Raw genomic sequence first — 19,471 nt, forward strand, 5'->3', positions numbered from 1 at the left:
ATTAATTGTAAATTTTTGACATGTGAATATGCAATCACTGGAGTAGGTATAATACAATCACTGAAGTAGGTTTTTGTGATTTATCATTGCATAAGTTCTCATTAGTTTTTGTGATTTATCAAGACAGTTTGTCTCTAAATATTAAATGTTTAAATTAAAACTAAAATTATCTCTTCATTTTGTTTCTAATATTTAAAGTAGAATTTTAAATGAGAAATGGATACATATGGAAAAGCTCCAAGCGTTCCCATTAGAAAGAAAAGAAAGAAAAAAAAAAACATACCAATTTATACAACTGCCTTGTCTAATTTATTATTTTACTGTGGACTTCAAATTTAATTAGAAGAAAAAAATTTAGGACACCATGCCAAGATCGCAAAGTATAACCGCCTAATTATTCTAGCCTCACGTGATATGAATACAACAAAACCAATTTTTTTGCATGAAACTAAAGGAACAGAAAACAAATGATGAAAAAAGGAAGATATATACACATATGATAAAAATGGTGCAGGCTAGCTTTCATTGATGACGAGATTGTTCATTGAATCCAAAGTATTTTACCACAAGTAGAAGTCTTACACTGAACAATGTCTAACCAAAACAAGAATAAGCATATATCGGATGAGAACTGTGAGTGGAGAAGATGTACATATTTTTTTTTTTTGCTAAGAATGTAAATATTTCATTAAAATGAAAAACAGTTAAGGTTTACAATCGATGATTATAGACCTAAGTTAATGGTCCCATGGCAAAAAAGATAAAAACATGGAAGCATAAGAAAGTAACCAAAGTTTTCGGTCCATCTACTCAAACCATAGCGAAAGAACCACGAGAGTAAAATGAAGCGATGACGATTTTGTTGTTCTTCCTAGATGTGTTGCAAAAAGAGAAGGGCGACTGCAAATTGTGACCGCCGGAGTTGCAGAAGACACTTAGCTCTAGAAGACTTTCAAAGGAGGCCCGAGACCGAGATGTCAACGGTAATTAAAGAACTCCAAATCATGGCTCACATTCTCTCCCCTCAAAATGTGAGTGATTCTTCAATCAAATCCATGAGCTTTCTCTGACCGAAACCTCACAAGCCAAATTATGCTAACAGTGTGTGCTCCCTCTACCAAGTTCATTCCCCGAAGTCGGCTAGCACAGAGCAAGAATAAAATCAAATCACCACCACACCAAAAGCCATTAGCCTTACTAGCTCCTCTATAGCACAATCTTAACGCAAGCATGAGGCATCACGCAGAGCATAGCAAACTTCTACCTTGAGACAACAACAAAGGCAAACCACAACAAAACCAGGCCTTGAACGAAACCAAATGTCTTGGTATGCATGTAACGTTCTCAAATGGTGACGAAAGCTAGTTACCACCGATAACTAAATCATCATCAAATCAAACACTACAGCAGCCACACGAGAGAACAAAAGAGCATCTGTAAAGACAAAAGAACTTGACCTGCCACGAGGAAACACTCTCCTAATAATCCTACCACTGTCCAGGAGCAGAAGATGCCAACAGAGAAGTGCTTCTCCCAAAAGTCAGGGCTTGTTAACACAGAAAACTCGAAATTGAAACAAACAGTAGCCATGCCCTGAAACCTGAGTGAAGGAGAGACGAAAGAGAGGCCGAGGCTTCAATGACTCAAGAACACCACCAGCTAGGCTGGTTCGGACTCGACAGAGCCACTGAAAACCACTCGAATCATTAGTCCAAACACCCGAATCGACACGCACGGAGTGGACAGAAGCAACTGGCTACTGGGATTAGCCGTCCTCGAAGCGGATATTCCCGTCAAAGAGCAGCCCACAACCTCCGGTAGACACGAGTCGAAGCGCAACGGTTAGTCCAAGAGAAGACTTCGAAAATGCGAGTCCTAGGTAGGTGGAGAAGCGAAAGGAGATCTGCAAGTAGATCTACAAAACAAAATTTTGCTCTGCCGCTTGAGATGTGAGACGCTAGGGAAGGAAAACGAGCCTCCACCTTGGTCTATTGTCGTCTACAAGCAATAGAGGCAGAGAGCAAGAACTCCGAACACCGAAAACGGCCGACACGCACGGTGGACCTTCAACACTCGCCGCGAGAAACAGGGCCGAAACAAGACCTCCGATTACTTCAAGTGCACAAATGGAATCAGACAGAAAGAACTTAGAGCCTTCTCACGGCACCGGTCGCAACCGAACACCGGAAAGGCAAGCAATTGACGGTGAATTTGCTGCTTTTGACGAAGAGAAAGAGAGGAAACTCGCTCGCGCGTGAGTCCACGCGTCCAACTTTTTGGTTTTTCAGTGTTACAATATTGTATAGAAGATGTACATATTAAAGGTAGAAAAGCAAACCTTTTCTTGATCTTCACTCTAATTATTGACATTTGGACATGACTAAATTATGATTGACGTTTGATAAGTTGAGAGATACAGAAACTGATATGAAATGTAGTGACTGGTTTAGAATAAAGATGTTTCAACCAACCAACGCCTAATAATTCATTTGAAAAAGAAAAAAGAAAAAAAAAAAACACTTTGTTTATGTTGAAATCATCGTGATATGGTTGGTGTAGTGTAGGGTAGATACATGTCTGAGACACTAAAGAGATCATAGTACATGTGTCATGTGTTGTCATTGTGTCAAGGATAGAAGATGCGTACATACATACATCTTTTTAAATCATATACTTTTTGGGCATGATTTTCTCCAATCCGGATAACATGGCCTAATGTATTTTAGTCTAATGGGCTAATTGATAAAATACAAACGGGCTATATTAAGGCCCAATGAATTATATATAGGGTAAGCCCCAAGCACTTTATTTATTTATATACATCGCCACTGAAACTGAGAAAAGGGTTAGTTTCGCTGCGCTGTTTTAAGGGTTTTCGTTTTTTGTTTTTTTTGTTTCTCCTCCGAAGAAGATAAGAAGAAGAAGAAGAAGAAGAAGAAGATGCCAGGTCCAGTGATTGAGGAAGTGAACGAGGAGGAGCTTATGGATTCCATCAAAGAGCAGATGAAGCTCCAGGTTTCATTTTCTTTTCTCTCTCTTTTTATCTTTTATTGAGCGAGTCTAAGGTTGTTTCATTTATTTTGGATTGGTTTGTATTGTGTGGAGAGCAGAAGGAGAACGATGTTGTTGTTGAGGATGTGAAAGATGGAGATGAAGACGACGATGATGTTGATGACGACGACGACGATGAGATTGCAGATGGTATGTTGTTTTCTCTCGATTTGATTGATTTGTTTAATAGACTTAAAGAGATGATGGATTTAGAGATGTTTTCTAGAATCATTTTTGTGGATTTGTTGTGATTGAATCTGATGCAATGTTTCATTAGCCTTTCTGGATTTGTTTGGAGTTACGATTTTGTGGTTTTCATATTGTTGTTGTTGTGTGTATGTGAAGGAGCTGGTGAGAATGAGAGTTCTAAGCAGAGTAGAAGCGAGAAGAAGAGCCGAAAGGCTATGCTGAAACTGGGAATGAAACCAGTTACAGATGTTAGCAGAGTGACTATCAAGAGATCAAAGAATGTAAGAAAACACCACCTGAACTAACACTAATCGATATTTCATTCTTGTATTGATCTGTATGTTATTTTATTTGTTAGGTGTTGTTTGTGATCTCGAAGCCGGATGTTTTCAAGAGTCCTAATTCTGACACCTATGTGATATTTGGCGAGGCTAAGATTGATGACATGAGCTCTCAGCTACAAGCACAAGCTGCTCAGAGGTTCAAGATGCCAGACGTTGCTTCCATGATCCCTAACACTGATGCTTCTGAATCAGCTTCTGTTCCCATAGAGGAGGATGACGATGAAGATGTTGATGAGACTGGTGTTGAAGCCAAGGACATTGATCTCGTCATGACTCAAGCTGGTGTCTCGAAGGCTAAGGCTGTTAAGGCTCTTAAAGCCAATGATGGAGATATTGTTTCCGCCATTATGGAACTCACTACATAGGTTTTGGGTTGCTTGTGATGGTTCTTTCTTTTGTGTTGCTTCATTTCTGATTCGATTAGCAATTTTCTCGAATATTATCTGTGTTTCTCCACTTTTTTAAGGCTATTTTTGCCCTCCCCTGAGCTATAAACAATCTTGCTTCACATCTATAATTTGAGACATTTATGTCTGATAAAATCAGATTCTAGTCTTTTACCTTCTCTGAAATAGAGAAACTCATCTTTTAGTATGAACGAAAAGGAACAAAAACAGGGGCCAAAGGATCAAGCTGTGCTGTTTATAGTCTTTTGGAACTCATTGATAATATCTAACATACTCATTGTTGTAAAGTGATACTTAACCCAAACTTTCATCTGCATCACAGATCAGAGCGCCTATTCTAGCGTTTTGGTCAGAACATTGTTCAATCCCAAGATTCAGAAGTATTGGTTATGCTGAACTCTCTTGCTATAGAGACTTTTGCAAAGAAGAGAAGAAGAGATGTTTTCTTCAAGTTCTCTCTTCTATTCTTGTTTAGCTTCTTCTTAGTATTGGTTGGTATAAATTGAGATGCCAAAGGATTCAATCCATATAGAACGACCCTCGAACTCCATAAAGACTTTCACCTGTTAAGACTCTACCAAATTTTGTTTGTTCTTTCCTCTTCAAAAAAAAGCTGGGACTTGCTTCTTCTAATGAATTTCGGAGAAAGTCCAGCAAGTTTTAGGATTCCACATGGAAGCTTGAACTCGTAAAATCTCGGTATCTCTTTCTTGTCTATTCTTTCTTTGCATGTTAAAAGTATTATAAGCACAACATATATATGTTCTACGTGTTTGATCTCCATCTAACTTGATCTAAGTTAATTAAACTACAATCTGACTTAATTATGTCTCTATTGTTATAAACATGCAATTCACATAGAAGTCAAGAAATAGAAATCAAGAAATAGATCAAACATGCAATTTCAAACCATAAAAAATGATTCTCCTTTTGTTTTTTTTCAAAAACTCCATTTATCTATGAAAGAATTATATTTGGTCCATACATCGTTGTCAACAAGTCGTGGAATACCCTGTCGAAAAATGAAAACTCTAGTTACAAGACTTGTTGTAATGCACCACCCTTTGAGGATGGTAAGACTAAAAGTCATAAGATAATGTAACTGTGCACAAAAATTAGAAAACAACTAACTCTTTCTTTTACTATTTTTGTTTTTTTTTCAATTTATCCTAAAAAAGTCATAAGAGAATGTAATTGTGCACAAAAATTAGAAAACAACTAACTCTTTCTTTTTTTCAAAATTTTCTTCAACTTTCAACCTAGTCTTGGGCATTCAGATATTCAGTTTGGTACGATTCGGTTTTGGATCTTTTGGATCCTAATTTTAAGATCATTCAGTTTTTTAGAATTTCGGTTCCTTTCGGTTTTGAATCTTGAATGAGAAGTCGTTCTAAAACCGAATTGTTTTTGGATATTTTTTGGTTTCGGCTAAAACCGAAAAGTTTTGGGTATTTGGATATTTTTGTTTTTTTTTTTAGGTTATTCGGACATATATATGGTCTTCCTTTTTTTATTCTCAATGTGATATAGGTAGTCATATATTAGTAACTGTTTTTGAAATCAGATTCAAGTATTTCATCTTATCTGAAATGGAGAAACTCATCTTTCACAAGTACTTTTGCACCATGCTTGTCATGAACGATGGTACTTAATTTTGCATAAGAAAGAACAAAAGTAGGGCAAAGGATCCATAGTTCCATCTGTTTTAGACTTTTGGAACTCATTGCTAATATCTATTATACTCATACTCAGTGATGGAAAGAGATACTTAACCCAAACTTTCATCTGCATCACAGATCAGGGCGCCTATTCTAGCGTTTTGGTCAGAACTCTCTTCCCATAGAGACTTTTGCAAAGAAGAAAAGAAGAGCTGTTTTCTTCAAGTTCTCTCTCCTATTCCCATAGAGATGTCAAAGGATTCGATCCATATAGAACATCCCTCGAACTCCATAAAGACTTTCACCTGTTAAGACTGTACCAAATTTTGTTTTTGTTCTAATGAATTCCGGAGAAAGTCCAGCAAGTTTTAGGATTCAACAAGGAAGCTTGAACTCGTAAAATCTCGGGATCTCTTTCTTGTCCATTCTTTGTTTGCACGTTAAAAGTATTATAAGCACAACATATATATATATATATGTTACTAGAAAGTAGCCCACGCGATGCGTGGGTTATGTATGCATTATTAATTTGAAATAAAAAAATGAAGTTTCTATTTAATTGTATATGAAATGTACATGTAATTGTTACTATATGTACTGAAAATTAATTTTGATAATATTACGGTTTAACTATAATATTTTAATATATATTTGTTATATGATGCTTCACAAAAGAGTCATTTTGAGATAGAGAAAAAAAATTTAAGTACACAGTTTTGTTGTAAATAATTAAACAATATGTTACTATAATAATATGACCATTGTTTTAGTTACCGCACATCAATTTAATTTGGTATTTTTGTTAAGTAATTAAGATAAATTATATTTATTTACACTTTTGTTTTTTTTACGGAAAAACTGATAAGTAGTATAAAAAGAAAAATGTAAGATCTTACTATATAATTACTGTGATAGATAATTTAATGTTGTTCTCTATATTAATTTTACTTTCATCATCTAAAAGTAATACTTAACAACAAATAATTTTTTTAAAAATTCTTTCTCTTGTAATCCATTTTCAATAATATCCTTATATATACAAAGTAACTAAATTCAAAACCATAAACTCCAAATACTAAACATACTAAACATTATCATACTAAACATTATCTCTCCATCCTCTTGAATTAACTTGCCTCAGCTTTTTATGTTTTGTGAATGATTTCATAAATAAAAAATTTAACTTTTATAAATTTTATACTATTGAGTATTGATATACCATTTTTTCCATTGCTTGTTTTTTTTACGACTCACTTTATCTCTGTATAATTAACTTTCATTTTGTTCGGTCCAAACGCTTGAAGTGCCTTTGACATCCCTCAAACTTCATGGATAGTGATTCTCCACAATCCAGCCTGGCCAATATTGTAGTATGAAACAAAATCTCTTTCATCCAGCAAAATAAAAATGTTGCCACAAATCATATTCTGGCCTTCTTTCCATTTATCATTGATTTCTTTTTTTGTCAACATATAATTGACAAGGCTCGATTCATAGCCAGTCCTTACTTAGCGGGGTAACTCGATTTAGTAGAATCGAATTTCGGTAGAATCGGTCGCAGAGGTGTTGTTGTAACCACATGATTTATAACACTTCTCATCATTGAAAATTTTAATAATTATGTGAGACTGTATTAAATGGTTATATTATACAATACTCCCTCTGTTCCTGTTTAAGGATTTTCAAACATATTTTAAGAAGATTCACTTTAATTTTTTAAGTTTACAATTTGTCATTAGTTACTTATTAAAAATGTATAGAAAACCTAAAAATTGTTTTTTTGTGCAACATTTTTTATTTATCTAGAAAATGGATTAATAAGGAATGGATGGAGTTGATTTTAGTGAGAAAAATATATTGTGACTATTATAATATACATATTATTTGATGGCCTTAAAACATAATATAAATTTGTGGTCTAAGGTTACTTAGTCTGCTTGTCCTCCGGAACTGGCTTGGCTCCCTTCTCGATCAGATGTTAAAACAAACACATAAACCTAAAATAAAGACGTTTACTAATGTCTACATATATAAAAACCAAGAGTAAATTTTGAGTAAAAAGTCAATAAAGGAATTCTGATTAAAATTTAGTTAATCATTTTTTTTAAGAATCTACCTTTGTATCTTGAGAAGACTTTAGTTGTGACTTTAATATCCATTGATTCCATTCCATGGCTTCTATATAATACAGTTCTGCTAGCTTCACTAAGCTATAAATCTACAAAAATAAAAATAATAAATAACATGTCAAATTGTAATTTGATCTTGAATATATTTGGTTAAGAAAATGAGAAACAAAATTATTTTACAAAATGTACCTTGTCAATGCATCTATGTAACTATTCTACCAAAAATAAAATGCGTTTACGTAACTATAAAAGTTGGAAAAGACTTGGCTATGTTTTTCACTCTTCTTCTCATCTGTGAAACATAGAACACATGAAATATATCTTGATTATGTGAAACATAGAACACATTAATATCAGATTATTTTATAACAAAATCTCATCTTATATTTTTGATAGAAAATGTAATATTCTATAACATTTACTAATAAATAACTGATATTTGATACATCTACTTTACACATTTTTCTTACATTTTATTTAATTTGTCTTTCATCCTTTAAAGTGAAAAAACACACACTATTATATAATGAAAAAAAATATCATAATAAAAACTATATCTTGGATGAGAAATGAAATAGTTTAAATACATGATTATGACTAAGCCTTTATGTAATTATATAAACCTAATTTTTGCACGTTTTAAAAACATATAATATTTTCTTTCATTAATTGAGTAGGCAATAAAGTTAGTCAGTTCCACACTTTCACTAAAATCTTATTAAATTTTGATAAATTACACAACAATAGCTTTTCCTTTCGTATCAATACACATATCAACATAAAGTCGATCTTGTCAAGAGCATTTCAGAATTGTTGTCATTTTTAATATATGTATATATATATATATATATTAATATGTAAATATATATAAGAAGATTTTCATATATGTTGACTTTCTTGATTTTCTATCTATTTATTTCATTAGAAAATTGTAAGTGATGTATTTAAAATAGTATTAATTAAATCATTAAGTTTGATTATTTCATATTACAATCTTTCATCCTTTTCCAACTTTTATAGTTACGTAAACGCATTTTAATAAGTTTTTATTATGATATTTTTTTTCATTATATAATAGTGTGTGTTTTTTCACTTTAAAGGATGAAAGACAAATTAAATAAAATGTAAGAAAAATGTGTAAAGTAGATGTATCAAATATCAGTTATTTATATATAATATGAGAAGGTTTTTTCTAACTTTTACTCACATTGTGACATTTGGCATTCTCTTTTAGTGACACCTGTCATCATTTATTTCTATTTTATTTTTTAAAAACAAATTTATATCATTTCCAATTCCAAATAATCATACTTCTCTTCTTAATATTGGTACAATTGAGATATATTACTAAATCCACTTTTATATCTTAAGTTATATGAGAAGGTTTTTTCTAACTTTTACTCACATTGTGACATTTGGCATTCTCTTTTAGTGACACCTGTCATCATTTATTTCTATTTTATTTTTTAAAAACAAATTTATATCATTTCCAAATGCATAAAATGAGTAGGCAATAAACCTGCCAAATGTCACAATGTGAGTAAAAGTTAGAAAAAACCTTCTCATATAACTTAAGATATAAAAGTGGATTTAGTAATATATCTCAATTGTACCAATATTAAGAAGAGAAGTATGATTATTTGGAATTGGAAATGATATAAATTTGTTTTTAAAAAATAAAATAGAAATAAATGATGACAGGTGTCACTAAAAGAGAATGCCAAATGTCACAATGTGAGTAAAAGTTAGAAAAAACCGAATGCCAAATGAAATCTCATCAAAAATATAAGATGAGATTTTGTTATAAAATAATCTGATTTTATCTGACAAAAGAACTTAAGATATAAAAGTGGATTTAGTAATATATCTCAATTGTACCAATATTAAGAAGAGAAGTATGATTATTTGGAATTGGAAATGATATAAATTTGTTTTTAAAAAATAAAATAGAAATAAATGATGACAGGTGTCACTAAAAGAGAATGCCAAATGTCACAATGTGAGTAAAAGTTAGAAAAAACCTTCTCATATAACTTAAGATATAAAAGTGGATTTAGTAATATATCTCAATTGTACCAATATTAAGAAGAGAAGTATGATTATTTGGAATTGGAAATGATATAAATTTGTTTTTAAAAAATAAAATAGAAATAAATGATGACAGGTGTCACTAAAAGAGAATGCCAAATGTCACAATGTGAGTAAAAGTTAGAAAAAACCTTCTCATATAACTTAAGATATAAAAGTGGATTTAGTAATATATCTCAATTGTACCAATATTAAGAAGAGAAGTATGATTATTTGGAATTGGAAATGATATAAATTTGTTTTTAAAAAATAAAATAGAAATAAATGATGACAGGTGTCACTAAAAGAGAATGCCAAATGTCACAATGTGAGTAAAAGTTAGAAAAAACCTTCTCATATAACTTAAGATATAAAAGTGGATTTAGTAATATATCTCAATTGTACCAATATTAAGAAGAGAAGTATGATTATTTGGAATTGGAAATGATATAAATTTGTTTTTAAAAAATAAAATAGAAATAAATGATGACAGGTGTCACTAAAAGAGAATGCCAAATGTCACAATGTGAGTAAAAGTTAGAAAAAACCTTCTCATATAACTTAAGATATAAAAGTGGATTTAGTAATATATCTCAATTGTACCAATATTAAGAAGAGAAGTATGATTATTTGGAATTGGAAATGATATAAATTTGTTTTTAAAAAATAAAATAGAAATAAATGATGACAGGTGTCACTAAAAGAGAATGCCAAATGTCACAATGTGAGTAAAAGTTAGAAAAAACCTTCTCATATAACTTAAGATATAAAAGTGGATTTAGTAATATATCTCAATTGTACCAATATTAAGAAGAGAAGTATGATTATTTGGAATTGGAAATGATATAAATTTGTTTTTAAAAAATAAAATAGAAATAAATGATGACAGGTGTCACTAAAAGAGAATGCCAAATGTCACAATGTGAGTAAAAGTTAGAAAAAACCTTCTCATATTATATAAGATATGTGTTTGATCTCCATCTAAGTTAATTAAAATACACTCTGACTTAATTCTGTAAAACTCCCTGACTTAATTCGGTAAAACTCCCTGCCTTCTCTGTCCCTATTGTTATAAGAACCTCTTCATTCAACTGCTTATCAAATAAGAAAATAAAATGTGTATACATTGATATAAAACTAAAACTTCAACCGTTCATTCAAACCGACATAAAATTTTATTCTAATTGTAAAATCTAAATCCTAACCATTTCATTTATAAATCCAAACCGACATATAATTTCGTTCTAATTGTATAATCTAAACCTTAACCATCTCATTTGTAAACCCAAACCGACATATAATTTCGTCATAATTGTAAAATCTAAACCCTAACCGTCTCAATTGTAAATCCAAACCGACATATAATTTCGTTCTAATTGTAAAATCTAAACCCTAACCACCTCATTTGTAAACCCAAACCGACATATAATTTCGTTTTAATTGTAAAATCTTAACCCTAATCACTTCATTTATAAACTCAAACCGACATATAATTTCGTTTTAATTGTAAAATTTAAACTCTAGTCACTTTATTTGTAAACCCAAACCTACACATAATTTTGTTCTTATTGTAAAATCTAAACCAAAACAAGATTTAACTTTTCTTAATTAAAAAGTATACAGAATTTGTTTTCTTAATTAGTTTTGCTTTTTAATTTAATTTTGATTTATTTTAAAATAAAATAATGTATAGAAGATTTTGATTGGTAGAAAAAGAGGAGGTGAACAAATAGGGGTGAACCTAAGTATTTTTCTTGTTATAAACATAAAATTCAATTCACATAGAAATCAAGAAAATAGATCAACTGATTGGTTTAATTTCAAACCATAAAAAATGATCCTCCTTTTTTTTTTCTTTCTCAAAAACTCCATTTATCTATGAGAGAATTATATTTGGTCCATAATTGTAGTGCATACATCCATCCGGTTCTTGATTCGGTTTTGGTTCAGTTTCAGTTTGGTACAAATTTGGTTTCGGGCTGTTTCGATTCTTAAGTGTAGTATCCCTTCGATTTTATGTCAAGTTCAGTTCGATTCCGGTTCCTCTCGGTTCTGTTCAGTTTCGGTTCAGTACACACGGATTTGGTTTTTATTTCCAAGACTATTTGAACATATATATGGTCTTCCTTCTTTTATTCTCCATGTGATATGACCATATATATGACCGTAATTATATATTAGTAACTGTTTTTAGAATACTCCAAGGAAGAAGGTTGATCCTATTGTCTTTGAACGGATCATCAAGCAACATAGGAAGACAAATGTCCTTAGATATGACCGACTTTATTTTGTGACGTTCCATGATCTTCAACGTTGCCTTTTTAGCAGATTCAGTGTTGAGGACCATAACCTTATTATCTTCTAAGACCAGCCTCAAATCTTTGGTGCTACATTTCTCTATTAGCTCGCATAGGTGCTTCAAATTCTTAACTTTCACGCTGTTCACTTTCTTCACCTGTTTCCACCACAACCATTATATTTTCATAGAAATGATATTTGCATAAAACAAGAAATAAATAAATTACCTGCAAATCATCTAAACTTTCATATCCTTTGTTGATGTCATCTTCTAATATCTACAGCAAGAAACAAATTCTCTAAGAACAACGCCCAAATGATACTTTATATGCTTGAATTGTTAAAAAAAAATAGCATCTTAGTAGCTCAACATATCTCATTCTCTCCTACCAAACTCAGATCTAAATTGACATGATTGAACAAAAGAAAAAAGAAAAAAAGAAGCAAACCTTGGAAATTATGACTAGTTGATGTTCACCAGCCTTTCTGTACGTATTATATAATGCACATTTGCAACCACTAAGGCTCAAATTATCACTATATGCTTTAGTGAGAGGCACAAAAACGAAACCCCCAAATATGTAATAACTTGGAAGATTATAAAATTGTTGCACTTTAACGTTTGGTTTAACCTGTGTGTACAATAAAAAGTAGTTCGGAAAAAAATGTGAATGATAGAGCAGAGACAAACAATTAAGAAAGTGTGAAACAAATGATGGTTTTACCGGTTTAAGAGTGATATTGTACTCATGCTCTTTTCCCTTTCGTAAAACTTTAACTAAGGCTTTTTCACCTGGTTTCTTTAAAGAAACCAAGTGGGAGAAATTTATCCGATTTTTGTTTTGGAAAGGAACTGCATCAAACAAAAACTCACTTCACAAGTAAACAACATAGGAGAACATTAAGCAACATCTAGTACAATTATTTTACCTTTCTCATCATTTCCTATCGGAACACCATCAATTGCAAGAATGATGTCATATTTTCTCAAAATCTTGTGTGCCCCCGACGACGAATATACTTTGTTTATAAGAATTCCTGTCATTTCAGGACTCATCTTAAAATGATTACGGATGTGAACATTTTCAAGAGATTGATATGATAGATCCAATGAGCCGAAACCAGAATATTGTCTGCTTTCTTGAACACCAGTTATAAAATGCTTAACTATTGGAGTTGGGATCACAAAACTGCATGTAGAAACCAGAAAAAAAAAATGTTAAAGAGTTTCACTCACCTCTCTATACAAATGTATGCAAATCAATTATCAAAGATTTACAGTTTAAGAGCTTTCAACTTTTAACTTACCCTGAGTTCTTTGTAGGGTAAAATCCATATGCTACACCAACGACTTTGTTTCCCATAATTACCGGGCCACCAGTATTTCCATGGTCGATACTTGCATCAATTTGTATTGATAGCAGATCCTTGCCACTGTGATTGTATTTTTTAGTTTCAACTCTAAGTACGAGACCTTTTGTAACGCAGATATTTTCACCACCTGCACTTAGAGCACATTAATTCTAGTAACCAAATCATAATAGATAAATAAAATTCATCATTAAACATTTTTTTTTTGGTATATTGCAAAATGAATTATAAAATCATAAGAAACATGAGCCACATCTATCTCTCTATTTTATTCACATGCTAATTTGAAACATTGTCAAGTAAATACCTTCTAAATAACCAACAACAGACACAACTTCTTCGAGTGGCGGTATATCTCCGAGCTCCAAGGGATCTATACCATCCCAAAACTTGTCGCTATCGATCTCCAAGATAGCCAAATCACATTCATGTGAAATCTTTTGAACTTTTGCTTTGTATTTGATTGGAGAGCCATGTCTTTTGACGTTCACAAATGTGTGATCATTCATTGCCATCACCACATGAGCGTTCGTAAGAATTTTCTTTTCCGCGATTGCAAATCCTACAACATCAATATTTCAAGCCAAAGTATCCCATATAAATTAACCAACCTTTGATGTGAGCATTGAGATAAGTATAGTCACATACCAGAGCCCCTGGATGATTTTTCCTTTAGAGTCTCCCAAGGTTTGGATTTGCTGTACAGGGTAGAGGTAGAGGATACCTCTACAACCGAGTCCAACATCAATTCATCAATCGGACGAGTTTCTTCTATTTTCTTCCACCGTTCTATCTTCTTCTCACCTTCCTGTACTGTATGGATCTTTCTTCGGCCAGTTACTGCATATGAAAGAACCAAACCCCTCTCCGCTTCTACCGTGCTCTTCCTGTATAGATCGTTGTATCTGGAAACTCGGCTGGCCGTTGTTACCGTTGGTAGTGAATTGGTTAGTGCATTATTGGAACTTGGATAGAAGAAAAGAGAAGAGAGTAAACTAGGAACCCTAGCTCTCGAGTACAGGCCCACCGTAACAACACACGACCGGAAAACCATATCAAGCTTATTGGAAACTCAAACCCCTGGTTGATGCTACTGTTTAAATAGGAAGTCCTTCTTTAATCAAAAGCGTTCCATTTTTTTTCTCTCCAGAACTTTCCTTTATCTTATCGTAGAGAAAATTGTTTACGTTTTCTACAAGGAACCTTCTTTATTTTTCTTTGAAGTTTGGAAAAATCACATAGGCATTGAATTAGTAAAAAAAAAAAACCTTGAAGAAGCCCCTTTCAATCACTCAAAGAGACGCTGCACTTACATATGACATATGAAGCTATCGGACAAGCATGCAACGATGAGGCGTGTGTCTTAAGATTATGGAAAGCTCCACTAGAGAAATTGGACCTTATCATATGGGTAGGAACTAGTTAAACTATTTGTCCCGTTATTATTTTTATTTATTTTTTAAGTTTTGTACAAATTAAAAGCAAAAGATTTGAATCCCAAACAATCTTAGTATCTTTGAACGTGGGATGAAGCAGCAAATGAAGTCAATTCCAAGGCAGACGAGACGGTCAATCCTATAGATTATCTTTGATGGGATTATCAAGTTGCATGCGGATCGGAAGACTACTCAATATATGGCCCAAGCCGACTTTATATTGTGACGTTCCAAGATCTCAAATGTTGCTTTTTTAGCAGATTCATAGTTTAGGACCATAACTTTGTCATTTTCCAAGTCCATCCTCAGATCTTCGCTACAGCATCCCTCGATTAGTTCACACAAGTGTTTAAAATTCTTTACTTTCACTCCGTTAACTTTTTTCACCTGTTCCCACCACAAATATATTTTATTTTCAGCGAAAACATAGCTATGTGTTTCTCAAGACAGATTAATAAATTAATGGTGTTTGGGATTCATGCATCCAAGTAAGTCTCATAGATAAATTACCTGTAAATCTTTGAAATCACCGTATCCTTGGTTAATGTCATCTGACATTACCTAAGATATATTAAAAAAAGATATATTATTTTTTCGCTATACTTACAATCTTGCATGCTCTCATTTAAGACAAAATCAAGAGACTCAAAAGAAGTAGTAGCAAATAATATCTTAGTAGCTCAACTATATAATTACCCTCATTATTTCCAATAAACAAATATTCAAATTGGTTGAGTTTGAAAACAAAATCAGTATTGTGGACAAAAAAGAAAGCATACCTGAGAGATTATGACATGCTGCTCATCGGTAATTTTGTACTCATCATGTAATACACATGCACACATATAGCTCAAATCATCAATGTACGATTTAGTGAGAGGCACAAAAACAAAACCACCGAATATGTAATAACTTGGAAGGTTATAATATTGTTGCACTTTAATGTGTGGTCTCACCTAACCATCATAATAAAACATATTTCAAAAACGTGAATCAACATATATAGCCAATAATTTGGAAAGAAGTGCATGAAATTTTGATAACAAATGAGGACTTACCGGCTTTAGACTGATATAGTACTCATGCTCCTTTCCCTTTCTTAGAACCTTTATTAAGATTTTTTCATATGGTTTCTTCATAGAGACCAAATGATTGAAACTTATTCGTTCCTCATTTTGAAAAGGAACTGCATCAAAATATATACCCTCACTTTATAGGTAAACATCGAAAACATTTACGCGAAAAAATTAGATTTAGTTCCATTATTATTACCTTTTTTATCATTTCCTATTGGAACACCATCAATTGCGAGAATGATGTCATTCTTCTTCAGAATTTTGTGAGCCCCCGTTGACGAATGTATTTTGTTTATAAGGGTTCCTGTTGTTTCAGGACTCATCCTAAAATGATTACGGATGTGATCATTTTTGAGAGATTGAGATGATAGAACTAGTGAGCCAAAAACGGCGTTTTGGGAGCTTTCTTCTGCACTAGCTATGAAATGCCTAATTATTGGTGTTGGGATTACAAAACCGTGAGTCCTGAAAAAAAACGTCAGGGTAAATAAATGCATGTGAAAACCAAAGAGCACCGAAAAAACGGTAGAAAATATGCAAAAGTTTAAGGTTGCACTTGCACCTCTTGATCACAAATGTATGCAAAACTAATATCCATGAATTGAGGTTTTAACTTACCCTATTCTTTTCCGACATTTAGTACTTTCAAATGCTACACCAAGGACTTTGTTTCCCGTAATGACAGGCCACCGCTATTTCCATGGTTGATAGTTCCATCAATTTGTATTGTCAGTAATTTCGTGGAACTTTGAATGTATTTTGTAGTGTCAACTCCAGTTACAAAACCTTTTGCAACACATATCATGTCACCGGCTACATTTGAGCAGACAAAATATAGTAATGGAAGCATAATTAGAGAGTTTCATAAATTATCAACAAAAAAATATTCGATATATAATTTAATAAACGTATTGAAGCATGATTATTTCTTAGATAATGGAACTCACAGCTAGGAATATAGAAAACCGATAGCACACACCTACCTCTCTTCTATCCTCATATTACTACTACTTATACGATATTTTGTATTGATAGCAGATTGTTCACACTAACCGTATTTTATTTTTTCCACCTGCACTTGAGCACATTAGTTCTAGCTAGTAACCAAAGTTGAATAAATTAGTATCATTTAGCATATTGGAATACGAATTATAAGACCATAGGAAACTTGAGCAAACTTCTATGTCTCTTCTATTGCCATGCATATATACTCTTTAGGATAATTTGAAACATTGTCAAGAAAATACCTTCTCGATAACCAACAACATGTACAATTTCATGGAGAGCCGGTACGTCTCCGAGCTCCAAGGGATTCATACCCTCCCAAAACTTGTCGCTATCGATCTCCAAGATAGCCAAATCACATTCATGTGAAATCTTTTGAACTTTTGCTTTGTATTTGATTTGAGAGTCATGTCTTTTGACATGCACGGAAGTGTGATCATTCATTGGCTCCACCACATGAGCGTTTGTAAGAATTTTCTTTCCGGCGATTGCAAATCCTACAACATCAATTTCAAGCCAAAGCTAACCAATAAAATATATATATATATATATATATATATATATATATAATTGATGTGCGCGTTGAGATAAGTATATAGTCACATACCAGAGCCGCCCCATGATTCTTGTGTAAGAGTCTGCCAAGGTTTGACTTTACTATACTCGGTAGAGTCAGTAAAGACCTCTACAACCGAGTCCAGCATCAATTCATCAAAGGGAGGATTTTCTTCTATTTTCTTCCACCATTCCTCATCCTCTGACATGGTATGGACCTTTCTTCCGCGAGTTAATGCAAACGAAAGATTAACAATACATGTCTCTCCTACTACTTCCGTGCTCCACCTTCTGTATTGATCTTCTTTCCGCGTGTTAATGCACACGGAATACAAAGCGACCCGGCCAGAGATTGTTACCGTCGGGAGTATAGCCCTCGCGTACCGGGACACCATACCACCACATGACCGCAAAAGCATATTGACTAAATTCATCTTAGAGAAAAATCGAATCTGTTTTATATCTCGTTGATACTACTGTTTATTAGTAATTTTCCCTTTTTTCTTTTTAAGTAAAATATTTCCATTTTTTGCATGAAAACTTTCCTTTTATCAATTAGTAAAAACTAGAGAAAAATGGTTTCCTTTGCTTCCAAGGGTTTATCTGTCGTCCCTTTTTCCCTAAGTCTTTTGACAATCTATTATTCTTCATGTCATTTTCTCTGTTCTCTCTCGGTGACAAGGTGCATCAATGAGTTTTTGTTCATGATGAATTGCAACCACGACCATCGACATATCTCGCTGATAGTTGAGAAGGCGTTAATAAATTTATTTAATACAATATTTATAAGAAACAGTGAATTTTATTTAAAAGCACTATAAAATGACATTTGTCATAATGCAAGTAGATCGAGAACATCGGACTTCTCTTAGTTTTATTCTTTCAAAGTATGTGTATAACCATATATACAATACAGTATGATATAACAGAGTTAGTTATGTTATTGTTACGTAGTTAAATTACATGAGACAGCATGCATTGACGTTATCGTCATTAAACATATTACTAACTCTGTCGTCTCCACGAGAACCTACGGGGATATTACCATGTTGATCCGTACCATTGTAGCCATGTCTATAATAGTTATAGCTCTCTTTAAACTCTTTGGAAGGATCTACGAAATAGTTTTGAGTAGATGTGAAGTAAAGTGGAGGCTCAGGGTATGGCCAAAACTCAGCTCTCTTCCCGGCTCGCCTCACGGCTTTGAGTACTTTGTTTCTGTCAACGTAACCCACCACTCTCACTCTTCCTAGCTCTCTCTCCACCTCCACTGAATCAACTCCTGTAATAATAATCAAATTCATTATATCTTTCACCAGATCAATTCTTGATCATATATACATATATATGTAGTTACCTCTGAGCTTGGAGATTGCGTTCTTAACGATCCTAACGCAACCTGTGCAACACATTCTTACCTTAAGCTCAACCGTCTAGTAGTCCATGTGACACATATGTCAAAATTAAAAACATTAGGTTTCTTATGAGTTATGAGAAACGTCGTAATTGGATATTTTGACAAATTTTCTACACTCATATAGGACAAAACCTACATATATATACCCTATTTAACACTGTTAATTGATTTTATAACGTCCATTTGCAATTGTTAAGTCACGTATTGAATTGCACCAATAATTCAAAGATGATGTATTTTTGGACTAAATAAATGTCATAGTTTTTTTCCTTACTATAAACACATTTTAATGTTTTATTTCATTATGCATTTTATCATATAACAACAGTAAATATATCAATAATTTTTTTAATAAAAAATTCTTGACTATTGATAATCATTTCCCACGCACAATGCTGATTTATATGTATATATGGAAAAATAAAACAAAAAGCGGTAACAATGGATTCAAAAAAAAAAAAAAAAAAA

At 32.6% G+C, this 19,471-nt stretch overlaps 3 protein-coding genes and 1 pseudogene across 3 annotated transcripts in view; 1 reads left to right on the top strand and 3 right to left on the bottom strand.

Annotated features, from left to right (window-relative positions):
- Positions 2,841–4,101, top strand: LOC104720882 (nascent polypeptide-associated complex subunit alpha-like protein 4). Its single transcript, XM_010438783.2, has 4 exons — positions 2,841–3,015; positions 3,111–3,201; positions 3,397–3,521; positions 3,599–4,101. Exons 1-4 carry the CDS (start codon positions 2,941–2,943, stop codon positions 3,947–3,949), a joined length of 642 nt encoding a protein of 213 aa, XP_010437085.1. The 5' UTR covers positions 2,841–2,940; the 3' UTR covers positions 3,950–4,101.
- Positions 12,011–14,568, bottom strand: LOC104720892 (putative protease Do-like 11, mitochondrial). The gene is made up of 8 exons (XM_019232644.1): positions 14,163–14,568; positions 13,834–14,076; positions 13,452–13,644; positions 13,074–13,333; positions 12,869–12,996; positions 12,593–12,775; positions 12,371–12,421; positions 12,011–12,300 (listed from the first exon to the last, which is right to left on the bottom strand). Exons 1-8 carry the CDS (start codon positions 14,566–14,568, stop codon positions 12,016–12,018), a joined length of 1,749 nt encoding a protein of 582 aa, XP_019088189.1. The 3' UTR covers positions 12,011–12,015.
- On the bottom strand, positions 15,143–18,005 carry LOC104750109 (annotated as a pseudogene).
- LOC104720903 (heavy metal-associated isoprenylated plant protein 21-like) overlaps positions 18,546–19,471 on the bottom strand; it is a 1,758-nt gene continuing 832 nt past the window's right edge. Inside the window, exons 2-3 of the mRNA XM_010438803.1 lie at positions 18,944–19,019; positions 18,546–18,868 (exon numbers count right to left, since the gene is read on the bottom strand). Coding sequence (XP_010437105.1) covers positions 18,546–18,868; positions 18,944–19,019 — 399 coding nt within the window. The remainder of the gene's footprint in view (positions 18,869–18,943; positions 19,020–19,471) is intronic.

The sequence above is a fragment of the Camelina sativa genome, chromosome 2 (genome assembly GCF_000633955.1).
Source record: "Camelina sativa cultivar DH55 chromosome 2, Cs, whole genome shotgun sequence".
In the NCBI taxonomy this organism is placed as follows: domain Eukaryota; kingdom Viridiplantae; phylum Streptophyta; class Magnoliopsida; order Brassicales; family Brassicaceae; genus Camelina; species Camelina sativa.

Excerpts from the sequence above, each read along its gene's own strand:
- LOC104720882 (XM_010438783.2), top strand. The coding sequence starts at position 2,941 with ATGCCAGGTCCAGTGATTGAGGAAGTGAACGAGGAGGAGCTTATGGAT. Across the intron at positions 3,016-3,110 it reads AAGAGCAGATGAAGCTCCAG|AAGGAGAACGATGTTGTTGT; the intron begins GTTTCATTTTCT and ends TGTGGAGAGCAG. Across the intron at positions 3,202-3,396 it reads CGACGATGAGATTGCAGATG|GAGCTGGTGAGAATGAGAGT; the intron begins GTATGTTGTTTT and ends GTGTATGTGAAG.
- LOC104720892 (XM_019232644.1), bottom strand. The coding sequence starts at position 14,568 with ATGGTTTTCCGGTCGTGTGTTGTTACGGTGGGCCTGTACTCGAGAGCT. Across the intron at positions 13,645-13,833 it reads AGAAGTTGTGTCTGTTGTTG|GTGGTGAAAATATCTGCGTT; the intron begins GTTATTTAGAAG and ends CTCTAAGTGCAG. Across the intron at positions 12,301-12,370 it reads AAAGTTTAGATGATTTGCAG|GTGAAGAAAGTGAACAGCGT; the intron begins GTAATTTATTTA and ends TGGTGGAAACAG.